This window comes from Podarcis bocagei (assembly GCF_964188305.1).
Source record: "Podarcis bocagei genome assembly, chromosome: 16".
In the NCBI taxonomy this organism is placed as follows: Eukaryota; Metazoa; Chordata; class Lepidosauria; order Squamata; family Lacertidae; genus Podarcis; species Podarcis bocagei.
The window spans coordinates 25,968,093-25,981,155 of record NC_138142.1 but is presented as its reverse complement, the minus strand read 5'-3'; the positions used below and the strand labels follow the sequence as shown (position 1 = coordinate 25,981,155).

Below are 13,063 nucleotides of genomic sequence, written 5' to 3'. Positions count from 1 at the left end.
GGTGCAGGTACAGGCGGAGGTGGTGGCCAAGCTGCTGCTGCTCCCTTCTGAAGGTCCTCTCCGTGATCGTTCAAAAACTTTTGTTGGTCTTCTGCTGTTCTAATTTTAACTTTCTTTCCTTTGAAGTTAAAAGATAGTCCTTGGGGGAACTCCCACCTATAGGAAATTGAGTTGCCTCTCAATAGTCTTGCTAGTTCTGTATATGTAGCTCTAAGATCCAAAAGTTGTTTCGGTATGTCTCTGTAAATTTCTGCTCTGTTGCCTTGAATTACCAGTGATTTTTCAAAATGTAGGCCTAATATTTTGTCTCTTTCTTGCCTGGATCTCAAGATGATCAAACAATCTCTAGATCTGTCCTTCCTTACCACTCTTCCCAATCTAAAAGCGGTGACAATTTTAAAGTCCTTTTCTTCCTCTATGCCCCAGAACTTTGAAATTTCTGATGTCAAATAACCAATCAGATCTCCTTGTTCAAGTTCTGGGATAGCTCTCAATCTCAGATTGTTTTCCCGATTTCTCAGCTCCACCATAGACAGGTAGGCCTGCTGTTCACTAATCTGCTTGTGTAACGGCCTTACCTCCCCTTTTATTGCCTCAGCCTTCTGATTGGCTTGTTCTGCTTTTTGGTTGGCTTCCTCAGCCAATTTACGATTTTCTACAGTTGCTTCCTTGAGATTCCCAATTACTTGTGTGTGTTGAGCCACTTGGTCAGTCAGTTTGCTAATAGAGGTTGTGGCTTGATCAATTTTTGTCGATTGATCATCCACCTTCTGGTTCAAAATTGCCAATTGTTCCAAAATCTGTTTTAAAAAAGTTTCAGATCCTCCTGTAGCCATATCCTCTGATGCTGGCTGCTCAACTTCCCCTTCTTGTACTCCCAAAACAGCTGGGACGGATGATCTGCGTGATTGGGAAGTCAAGGTTGTTTGAACAAGTTGAACTTGTTTTGCTTTCGTTTTGGCCGATCTTGTTTTCCCTGAGCCACTCATTCCACACCTGTCTATGTGTCAAGGTCAAATTGTGTGCTGTCCCATGGGAAAGACAGTTCCAAAGTGTAAACAACAAGGCAGCAGAAAATAAAATAAAATAAAAATGTTGAAAAGAAAATAAAATGTTGTTCCCAGACAATTATAAATCCAAAGTCCACTAGGGGGAGTACCACTGTAGTTCACAAGAAAGAAAGAACTTTTTCCGCCATTAAAGTCCCTGCAGTCCCAAAAAGTTTACAAAGGGTCCTTCAATCTCCTTTTTAACGTGTAGAGCTCTTCCCAAGTTAGAACAAAGTCTCAAAAAAAAGGTGCAAGAAACAGTTTCCCTATTTGTATCCTGCCAATGACGCTCAAATGTGACACTTTCACTTTTAGATACAGTTTCCGCAATTTGACAGTTCTCTTATATCCTGGCAGTCCGGGACTTTGGTTTCTTAATCCTTTATAATCCACAAAAGAGAGGAAAGTCCCATTTAAAGTCCAGTAAATTTAAAAACCAAATCCTTTTTTCCCCTTAGAAGCCAGTTCAGTCAATACACGATAGTCCCAACTTTTGTAATCCCTTTTAAAGTGCTTTCCGCTTGTCAAAGTCTTTGCTTTTGATCTTTAAAGCACGGTCGGAAGACGGACTTCCTGTTTTGCGTCTCCCGTTTTCAGCCAAATTTTAAAGCTTTTAGTCCCGAAAATTTAATCCTTACTCACGAGTATGTAGTTTGAAGCCTTATGTTTCAAGAAGAAAGGTCAGCGCTCATCAGCAGCAGCCGCACGGCTTCGCTTCCACGGAAAGAGCAATGAACTCACAGCACCGCTCCCCCTTCCACGTTCCGGAGCCCCTTACGGGGTTCCTTCTCCATTTCTGGGGTTGCTTCTGGTGCCCGCCGAGTCCCACGGCCATGGGCTCACTCTGCCCGTGGTTTTTCTTCATGGGTTGTCGCTGTGCCGCAGCGCACGACCCTTTTCCGCGGAGCCCCTCTTCAGAGCATGAAGAGGACCGCCATTGCTGTTTCGCGCCGCCTCCGGAAGTGCCCTCCTGATCAACAGTTTCAATGGGTAAAACTCAGAAGAGAACCAAAAAAATCCATACTTTTAAAGCAAGGTGTGCTAGGAAGAACGAAGACTGGGATCCATTTTGGACTGGCTAGTGAAAGGCTGGCTGGGAAAGATGCCTTTGACTCCAGTGCTGCACAGCTGTGGGAACAAGCCCTGCTTGAGATGACCATGGACTCCCTCCATGCAGAATGAACGTGTAAATACGTGAATAAGTCAGAACAGGACCAAACAAACCTCAGACCACATTTTTGGGCTTCTTTCAAATTAATTCTGAGCATCTCTGGAAGACCTTTCATAGAAGTCCATTGAAGTACGAAGCACAAATACCTTCTTCGGCATTTTTCATTGACCTTGACATTAGGAATTAATACAGAACCAGACATCTCTGCAACAGGAAGGCTCAGCCCTGTTTTCTTACCACACAATCCCATCCTGCCATGTTAAACTGCCTACAGTTCAGAAACTTCAGCTGGTGCAGAATTCAGCAGCCAGGTTGCCCACTGTGGTTTGGGTATATAATGCCAATCCTGGTGTGACTGCATTGGCTGCCAATTTGTTTCTGGGCCCAAGCCCAGAACTGTTGTGGCTCCCCGTTTGTGGAATGCTCTCCCCCAGGAGACCCACCTGGCGCCTTCGTTTCATATTGTCAGGTGCCTTTGGCTAATTAACCAATAGACGGCCTTTTAAACTGTGTGTAGCCACAGGTTATTGACATTGTTTGTTGTTATTCTTTGTATTGTTATAGATTTGGGGGGAGACCACCCTAAACCTTAGAAATTAGTAAGTGGTAGGATTTTGATTATTATTTGGAGCAGGCATAGGCAAACTCCGGCCCTCCAGATGTTTGGGACTACAATTCCCATCCTCCCTGATCACTGGTCCTGTTAGCTAGGGATATGGGAATTGTAGTCCCAAACATCTGGAGGGCCGGAGTTTGCCTATACCTGATTTGGAGTATTGAAGGGAAGATTGGAGGCCAGCGGAAAAAACACTTTCCAAGTCAGTGCCTCAATTGGATAGAGGCCTTAACTTGACAAAAGGGGTTGTTGGCACATATGCGAGGAATTCTTGGGCCTGAGCAGAAAGAGGTTGTCAGACTCATGGCAATGGGGGGGGGGTTGAGTTTTCAGGAAAAGAGTGTCTTTAGAGCGGTGTTTCCCAAGCTTGGGTCTCCAACTGTTCTTAAACTACAATTCTCATCATGCCATCCTACTGGTTTGGCAGAGAGGTGGTACCCAACTTTTGTAGCAGTATTCATAAAGATAAAAATAAATCCCCGGAGGCAGCACAAACCACCCCCACCCCTCCATAGCAAACATTTCATGACCTTTACATTAAAGTATCACCCCAAATTCTCCACAAACAACAAAGTGAAACATTTCAAAAACATTTCAAAGAACTTACGGATGCTTCCAAATAGTGCAACCCCTCCGTGAAGAAAGATGATTCCTTTCCTGTTCCCAGCAGGTGATGTCTTGGGCCAGAACAGCCTCACAGGCACCCCATCAAAAACCAGGTCCCTTGTGATCATTTTTGGGTCCTTCACTTCTGGAATTAATAGGTTTAGGATCCTGAGTATGGAATATCTATGGAAGATGCCCAGTTTTTCCAGAATTCCTCCCTGTTTAAACCAAAACATTTAGCATTTTAAATCAGCATTAGATATATGTATTGCATATATGTATTGCCTATGGAACAGAAACCGTGCATGGGAGATGACTGTGCTGTTTATCCTTTCCTTCCTCTTGGGATGGAAACTTATTCTCTTTGAGCAGCCCAGAAGTGAAGCCCCTGCCCACTCCCCTTTCCTAGTACGCTTCCTGTTATTTCAAACCTTAAGATGCAACACAAATTGGGGGTATTCAGTGCTAGTACTACTCAGGATAAATCCAGTGGAGTGCATAAGAACCTAAGCAGTGTAGGGGACTCGCCATTGCTCAGCGCTTCCCAGCAGAGAGGTGACAGTGTGGTAATATTGAGGCTTGGAAGTGAGCAATAGCCCTGACGGAGCTGGTCTGGGGAAAGGAGAAAGGTCTGCTTATGGAAAGTAACTGCAGCACTTACCAAGCAACGGTCAGCGGGACACAATGAGAAGCAAGGAAAGGTTATGTTGGGATCCACCTCTGAATTACCTGGTGCAATTTGCCAGGAAGGCCACTGGGTGGCAGCACATTACCAAGAGACCGAAGCAAAATTACTGAAACATGAAAAGAGGGTGCCGCGATTATTTGCAAGGGCAAAAGCCCACCTACAAATTAGCTGAGCTCTTTACTTTGGGACCTGTCACCCCTTATTTTGGCTACTGATCCCATTTTTTCAAATCTGAAAGTTGACATCTATGCCAGGCATGTATCCTGGGCTGTGAAAGATAGTGGGCAGCTTTTTTTTGTTGTAGCTTTTCTGATATGTTAATCTTAGGATGTTAATCTTAGGGCCAGGAAACAGATCTCACATGAAGGTGATAATGATCCCTGTCCTCCTGGCCTCCTTCTTATCATGTATATTGCTTGTTTGTGACTTCTGGGGTTGCTGGATGCACTCCTTTGTAGTTCTGTTTTGTTTACACCAGAAATATGCATGCTTACAGTAATTAGTTTTTGTAGGTTAACTTTGTCCCCACGTGGGGTTTGTTGAAATGCTCAGAGGAAATCTGATTGGTTCTTACGAACACGGTGACAAAAGTTCTTTTGTGAATAAAACGACCTGGGCTGGAGGGTGGACAGGAATTATTATTATACGCAACCAGTCTTGCTGGTTCAAGCCTCTGTGTGTATTTATACGCAACCAGTCTTGCTGGTTCAAGCCTCTGTGTGTATTTTCATAACCAGAGTTCAATCCTTCCTTTCCTTTGGGAACGCCTCAAAGCAGAGCCTGCTGGATTAGGCCAATGGCCCATCTAGGCCAGCATCTCGCAGTGGCCAACCAGCTGCCCCAATGGGAAACCCACAAACCCGGACCCAAGCACAGGAGCCCTCTCCCCTCCTGTGTTTTCCAGCAACTGGTGTTCAGAGGCATTGCTGCCTCCATCTCTAGAGCCAGAGCTGGTTAATAAGCATCCATAGCTATTGCCTCCAGGAATTTCTCTATTTCTCGTTGGAAGCTATTCAACTTGGCAGCCATCACTGCCTCTTGTGAGAGTGACTTCCATGGATTGAACATCTTATGTGTGAAGAAGTCCTTTCTTCTATCTGTCCTGAATCTTCCAACATTCAGCTTCATTGGATTGTCTACAAGTTCTAGTGAGACGGAGGAAAACCTTTCTCTCTCTATTTTCTCCATAATCTTAAACATTTCTATCACGTCGCCTCTTACTTGCCTTTTCTCTAAACTAAAATATTTAAAATGGTGCAGCCCTTTTTATAGAGGTGTCGCTTCATCCCTGTAATCTATGTAAAATAAACTTACCAGTACAAATCCATATCCCATTAAGAAATTTAAAATTATCAATGATGCAGGATGGCCCATTACTCGAGGCAGGTGGGTCCTGGCAAGAGTATAAGAAACTCCCCATACCAACAGCAAGAGATGAATGAAGATGGTCATATATAATATCAGCATCCACAGAGTTCCACCAAATGCCATTTCCCTTCAACTCAGAGGCACAGAGACAAGGACTTCGCCTTAGCTAATGCTGGTGGCTTTTATACAAGAACACTCCATGTCACCTGCAAGAGAACATCCTCGGCCAACCCACTTAATCTCTCAGCTGAGAAGAAAACAAATGGTTCAGGAATGTGGTAATAAGGTGCAGGCTAACCATAGACTTGCTTAACAGCTTATCTTTAGAATGACTCGTGATTAGAATGCCCGAAAACAGGTTGGCCGACAGTTGAAATGGACGCATGCTTCAGCAAATATAAAGCTTGCTTATGCCTAAGGGTTGTCAGTATGTGGCTTTATTTCTTGAGTCAATGTGTAAAAGTATAGGAACACAGACCAAAGGAGGAGGAAAGAAATTAGGAGGAATGGTCATCAAATTCAGAGTAATGGGAGATGTCAACAAAGGGGGGGGATTTTAGTATTTTAATTGGGTGGACGTGATAGGCTGTAAACCCTGCACATACCCAGCTAATGGGGAAACAGGAGGGAACCTGCCTCGGGTATAAGGGATATAAGCTTCAGTCTTACTATTTTGGGGTGTGTCTGCTTTTGCTTCTTTTAAAATTAATATTTATTACTTTTCCAACAATTTAAACACTACAAAAACAATACAATACAATACAATACAATACAGTACAAAAACACTACATAACATAAACACATTAAACTAACAAAACAAAACAAAAACAGTTTAAAGTAAATCAAACAATTTCAATATCTTATCTTTCATTCACTTATTTCCACGACCTCCTCACACCTCCCTTTTTGTATTCCACTTCTGTTAATGTGTCTGCTTTTGGACACCTGATCTTGCAAGTACGTTATTTTGTAATCGATAAACTCTCTGCTGCTTCATCAATTTTGTTCAGATTTTGAGTCTCACACCCACTTCTAACATTCCTCACACAGGGTGCGGGTGAATGTTCGTTGGTGTGAATTTGCCTAAACTCCCCTGTCAAGTGCCAATCAATGTCCCTGTAGTCATTATTAGCACTAACTCAGGTTTCCAGACTTTCCAAATTCAACTCCTTGCATAACACGTTGCAGTAATCCAAATGGAAAGTAATCAGTGTTGATTTGTCCTCAAGATAATGCTGCAGGCCAGCACCTAATGCCATGACACCATAGGGTGGAGGTGATGTGGTCAAGGAAGGAAAGCCAACATTGCTGTGGTGTTGCATTTGCAAAGTAAAGAAAGGATTGAACTCCGATTAATAAGAATATACACAGAGGCTTGAACCAGCAAGACTCTGGGAAGGGTGCGTATAATCGTGTCTCTCTGTGCTTGTCCGTGTTTTTTTCACAGCCCCCCGGCCCAGGTAGTTTTATTCACAAAAAAGCTTTTTACAGAGTGTTCCTAAGAACCAATCAGATTTCTTCTGAGCATTTCCACAAACCTATGTGGGGACAAAGTTAAATCAAAAGAAATTCTTTTAACTACAAAGACTACTACTCTGAGCATGCATACCTAATCTGAGAGTAAATAAAAGAGGACTAGAGAAACTCCGGAGATCACAAACAGGAGTAAGCAAGAGAGGATGGAAGGATGGCAAGGAGATAGGCATCATTATCACCTTCCTGTGAAACTATTTCCAGGCCCTAAGATTAACATCCCAAGATTAATATATAAAAAACTACTTCAAAGGAACTTGCCCACTGTCTTTATGGCCCAAGATGCCTGCCTGGCGAAGCAACTGCTGTGTAGGTGACATGTGAGGAAGAGAGGAATGGAACAGGGATGCAGGGGTGTAGATTGATCAAGAATGATATCAAAATAGTTTAAACCCAGTCAACGCAATGCTTTCATTGCTGACGCAGATGGCTTACTCTATATCTGTTATAATTCCTCATAGCAATCCTACCTGATCACTACATCTCTGGATATTTGCACTCCTACATCTCACCATTTTTATTTTATTTTTTATTTTTATTGTGTACAGAGAAGCTTAAGAAAGGAGAGGCATTGTGAGTGGACTTGAGACCTCCAGGCTGACAACATACAGACTGATGGACATGGGGAATCCAAACCGGGGAAGGGAGGGGGAATTCTAGAATCCAAAGGCTATGTAACCAACTTTTGGAATCTTCTTCTATCTTCTATCTTTTATCTTTTGTGATAGGAATTTTATGGTTTTAGATATATAGTAATGTTCATAACTGCACATACATAGATCAGTACAGGAAGGCCAACGTGGAACCATTTTGATTCCTAAACTGACCAAATCCTTTCTCTGCAAGGTTAAAAATGGAAAAGCCTCCCCATTGTCTCTTTCTTTAATCTGTGTTTGAATAAGGTGTGAGCCTGTGACCTGGCCCAGGAAATAAGTATTTTAGCATTACAAAAGAATGGCCAGGCTCCCCAGAAAATCCAATCAAGTAACCTGCTAGACAGGAGATAAACAAGGAGAAGAGAAAAACAACATTTAAATTTCTGTGATGTAGGTGGGATGTATCTGAGGGGTGGTCTTAGGTTACACCCCTTCTGTGATGTATGCATAATGTTTCTGGGGGTGGTCCTGATCTAGAGAAGGGGAATTTCAAAAGTCTTTATAAGGCCTTGCAGGCCATTGTTCTGGGTCCTCTTCCTCTCCTGTGTGTGAGGGGAGTACCCTGTTGCAACAGATCAATAAAGATCAAGCTTACTAGCTGCTTTGCTTCTCAATATTCTCTGGTTGGCCTCTGTTATTTTCTCCTACCAATAGGGAACCTATGTAAGGACTCTATATGGGCTCTTGGATACCCCATAAGGGAAAAGGGCATATTTTTTATTTACAACAGATGGCGACCACGAAGGGACTTTTGGTTACCCGGATTCTGGAAACGAGGAAGGACTGGTTATCCAGCGCGCACCAGGCAGTTTGCCAGGAGGAATAACCAGTCTTCCATCGGTCCCAGGGTCTGGCAATAACTTGGAGTTCAGCGGGGCTAACCAGAGGAAGCAAATCTTGATCAGGCCGGCCTTAAACAACCAGTCAAGACATCGTGGGATCACCAGGAACAGCGCATGCGGAAGTGAGTATTAAGTAGGAAACACGGGTAGTGGGTTGGGGTCTCTAAACCACAGCAACCAAAATTCTTTAATTCTCCCTTTTCCCTTCAAATCTAAAATTTCTACTTTTTTCCTCATCTAAAAATTGTCTTCTCCTTTCTGTCCCCTCAATCTCAACACCAGCCCTAGCCCTTCGGAGTATGCCCAGGCAAAAGTTGTGTGTGACTTCTTTCATTTCCCTTCTACAGTCTATATGCCGACCTATTCCTTCGGAGTTTTGCCCAGAAAAAGGTCGTGCTTTTTCTTCTGTACTGAAAACTATTTAACTCCCAGGTGTAGCCGCACCTCTGCCATGGCGATCTTTGTTAGAGATGACCTGTGAGCAGAGAAAGCAAGGGCACCTGATTCCTTTCCTTCTTTGTCATTTCTGAGTCCCAATCTGGCACTGCGCTACGCAAGCGTCCAGTAGGGAACTCTCAGGTTAGATTGTAAGAGGCAGGAGGTTGCTGTGGGCTCCCTGGCTGAGTAATGACCAAAGGGGGGGTTTGAGATCGCTGACCGCACTGTTAGCTTAGTAGCCAGGAAAGGCCAACAGCTGTACCAGCCTAGTAAGTCAGGCCAGACGAACGGCGGTGTGTCACAGTACTAATTCTCGGAGTTGTCCAAATTGAGTGTACTGTGGGTTATTTATTGTGTTTCCTGAAAAGTGGGGATAAAACCCTGACTGCAGTATAAAAGTAAAAGCTAGCGCTATTAAAAAAATTCTTAAAATGGGTGCACCTCAATCAAAAGAAATGAACCCACAGACTCCTGATGGGAAAGAAGCCCAGTTGGTGCTTACTTCCCGCCTGGACTCTGACAGTCCCCTTCAATTTGTGTTTAAGAAACGTTTTTCCAGTGTTTAAATTGTGCTTAGGCAACATCCAGCAGCTGCTTATATTAAATGTACCATCTAAAATAAAAATGCAAGCTTGCTCCAATTCTAAATCTAAGGAAGCCATGTTGAAGCCTTATCAATCTTAAACAAGACAAAAATTGAGAATGAAGTGTGCAAATGTTTGTTAAAGAGGCTCTAAAAGAGAGTTTTTCTCCCAAGTGGTAAAATCCTGTATGCGTGCTACTTGTGTTCTGAAAGGAGGATTACCCCACCTCCTTTCTCTAGTTTCAGTGGGGGGGGTGTGATTTTAAGTCTAATGGTAAATGATGTTGTGTTGTAACTTTTGAGTTTGTGAGTACACCTGTGTTCCAGTCTAAGTTAACCTAATGTTTCTGCTGCAAAAGCCTAGTTGAGCCAACTGCTCTCTCAAGCTAAAATGCAGTGTATGTATTTCATTAAGTATATGCCTATGAAAGTATGGTGTTCCTTCTAAAAAAAATATCTGAGTCCAGTTTTAACTTTGATCTGGTTGGACAGAAGAGTTATTGTAAGGCTCCTGGTATCAGTCTCTATAAGACGTCCTGGCCTCTTTTCTTAGAAAATGCCCCCCCTTGTTTCATTCTGTCTCTTTCAGTTTTTTTTTTCCTTCTCCTTCTTATTCTGTGCCAGGTAAATTTACTTCCGAGTAAGCTTCCTTTAAAGGAAACTGCAAAGGGGGGGGGCATAGATTAGGCTTACTATTCCTCTGCAAGTTCAGGAAAAATTGTCACTTTTGTATTCCTTTTAAATCAAATCTATGGCTGTTTTAACTATGCTTTATAAGAGATCCTCTCCCTATCTTAGGAAAAATGTTCACTTCAGTCTTTAAAGATAATTTATCTAGGAACTTTCACTCTTTAGTCTAAGGAAGTAAACACTCACTCAAACTAGCTTCAAGATCTGCTAAAAGGGTTGGGTACTTTTATTTTCCTCTTCCTTAGTACATGATAGGCGCATGGCTTGTGGTCTCTTCCCCAGTTGTGTCTGTGTACATAAGTATGTGTGTGTCTCTCTGGTAGTACAAATCTTGCTATGAACCCTGTATTTTAGGGTTGGACTAGATGACCCCAGGTCCCTTTCAACTTTCCCAATTTGTGGCTGATGAGTTGAAATCCAGCCCAGATTTGCTCTTTGTTTTTAAAGGTGAGAGGTGAATGTGTGTGTTTCTGGTAGTACAAATCTTGCTATGAACCCTGTATTTTAGGGTTGGACTAGATGACCCCAGGTCCCTTTCAACTTTCCCAATTTGTGGCTGATGAGTTGAAATCCAGCCCAGATTTGCTCTTTGTTTTTAAAGGTGAGAGGTGAATGTGTGTGTTTCTGGTAGTACAAATCTTGCTATGAACCCTGTATTTTAGGGTTGGACTAGATGACCCCAGGGTCCCTTTCAACTCTCCCAATTTGTGGCTGTGTGGAAGACCATGTGTCTGCAAGCATTGGAGGGTAATTCTTAAATTCTGGTGTGGTAATGGAGTTGAAATTCAGCCCAGATTTGCTCTTTGTTTTTTTAAAAGGTGTGAGGTGAAGCCATGATGTTTGAAGCAGAACTGGTGATATCAGGCAGTTGAGTGATTACAGTATTTATCATTTTGTCTACTATTTAAAAAAAAATCAGACTTAAAAGTCTACTCAAAGTTTAAGCACATACAAATGAATAATCAAGTAGAATGAGCCTTGACCATTCCTGTAAATAAAGGGCAGGAAATAATAATATTAATAATAATAATAATATTTTTTGTCTGCAAATGGTAAGGCTGAAATGGCTGAGAATGTTAAAAAAAAAAAAAAAAAACCTATGAATTCTAACTCTGGCCATTTTTACTCATAAATAAGAGAGTGGTTGATTGTTCCGCGAATGGCCAGAGGGATATTAGCCCTTTCCTGTACATAAAGGAAGCAGTCTCAGTTTGCTTGGGCTGAAATTGCTAGCTTTGGTGAATACTTGAATTGCTGAGTTTCTCTTTTTTGTTTTAAAAATCTAACCCTATTTTTAAAATCTACTCCTTACCTGGCCATTTTTACTCATAAATAAGAGAGCGGTTGATTGTTCCGCGAATGGCCAGAGGGATATTAGCCCTTTCCTGTACATAAAGGAAGCAGTCTCAGTTTGCTTGGGCTGAATGGTGAATACTTGAATTGCTGAGTTTCTCTTTTTTGTTTTAAAATCTAACCCTATTTTTAAAATCTACTCCTTACCTTTCCCTTCCTTATTCTAATTGAGCCAAAAGATGCAACATTTTCAATGGTATAAAAGGTTTGCTGAGACATGAACTCTGCACATGCACAGAGGCTAGATCAGCTAAAGAAGAGAGAAAGAGGAAGGGGGGAACTGTAAGGGGGGAGAGGAGGTTTCTTTCAAATGTAAAACTTGGAACCATTAAGGGAAATCATCCTTAATGTGTTTTGCTCCAGGAAGACAATAGTTAAGTACTGGACATGCCAAATTCTTTTCACAGGTAAATATCAAAGCACTCCCACTGTGAGTTCCTCTCTTGAGTAGTTTCTCCCCCCCCATGGAATTTAAATTTTATAACAGTTTTGTGTGTGTGTGTGTGTGTGTGTGTGTGTGTGTGTGTGTGTGTGTGTGTGTATATGTGTGTGTATGTGTATATGCCTATGCATTTTAGGAACAACATTTCCTGACAAACCTCTCACATAAAATAATTTTCCCTTTCAACAGGTGTGTATATGCCTATGCATTTTAGGAACAGCATTTCCTGACAGACCTCTCACATGAAATAATTTTCCCTTTTAACAGAGTGTCCTTTCTTTTCTCCCACAGCACAAATGATAATGAGGGGATGCAAACAGTGATTTAAATACTCTATAAAAAGTAATTGCATTTGTTTCTCTTTTTGTTTTTCTTCCCTTAAAGGCAAACAGTCACTTTCTTTCTGTTCAGCAAAACAAGTCTGAATCCCTGCTATATTAGTTGATTTCCATCTATCTCCTTGTGTTACAAATAATCTGTTTTCATTTATTTAATCAGTTTCTCCATGATGTCTATGAAGTTAATCGAAGCACAACCAAACATTGTTTGAGCATTTCTTACTAATTCTGTCATTTTGGCTAGTGCAAGGTACCTGCACAACTTTAAATTGCCATTCATTTTTTTATTGGTATTAACTCATTTCCCAGTATTAACATTACAGCTGATGTTGTCACATCAAGAAACACTCTTTTATTTTCATTTGGGATGTTAGAATGCCAAAACAGATTATTTCAGGTTACTTCAGGTTGCTTATTAATTGTGTGTCTTAGCATTTATTTATTTTTGGTTCCTCATAGCTCATTTTGTGTGTTTGTGTTTTACTTTGGGGACATGTTCATCACATGTTGAAAGTCAGTGTCATAAAGTTCTTTTATCAGATAGCACATGGTGAATTTTAAGTTTTTCCCCATTGTTTTCCCATTTTTTCAGTCCAGGAGTAATCTGTGCGGTTTTTGAGAATATCTTTGTAATATATTTAATAATAGTTCTTTTCTGAATCTGATGTTTTTGTGTCAAGTTTGTTTTCA

At 41.6% G+C, this 13,063-nt stretch overlaps 1 protein-coding gene across 6 annotated transcripts in view; it reads right to left on the bottom strand.

Annotated features, from left to right (window-relative positions):
- The window catches only part of LOC308576323 (arylacetamide deacetylase-like 4), a 61,090-nt gene that overhangs the window by 7,996 nt on the left and 40,031 nt on the right, over positions 1–13,063 (bottom strand). The window contains exons 1-2 of one of the 6 annotated variants that reach the window (XM_081175571.1): positions 5,445–5,803; positions 3,444–3,660 (exon numbers count right to left, since the gene is read on the bottom strand). The exons of the other annotated variants lie outside the window; for them this stretch is intronic. Of the exons in view, the coding sequence (XP_081031697.1) occupies positions 3,444–3,660; positions 5,445–5,621 (394 nt within the window). The 5' untranslated portion in view covers positions 5,622–5,803. Of the gene's footprint in view, positions 1–3,443; positions 3,661–5,444; positions 5,804–13,063 lie in introns of those variants that run through there. 6 annotated transcript variants of the gene reach the window in all.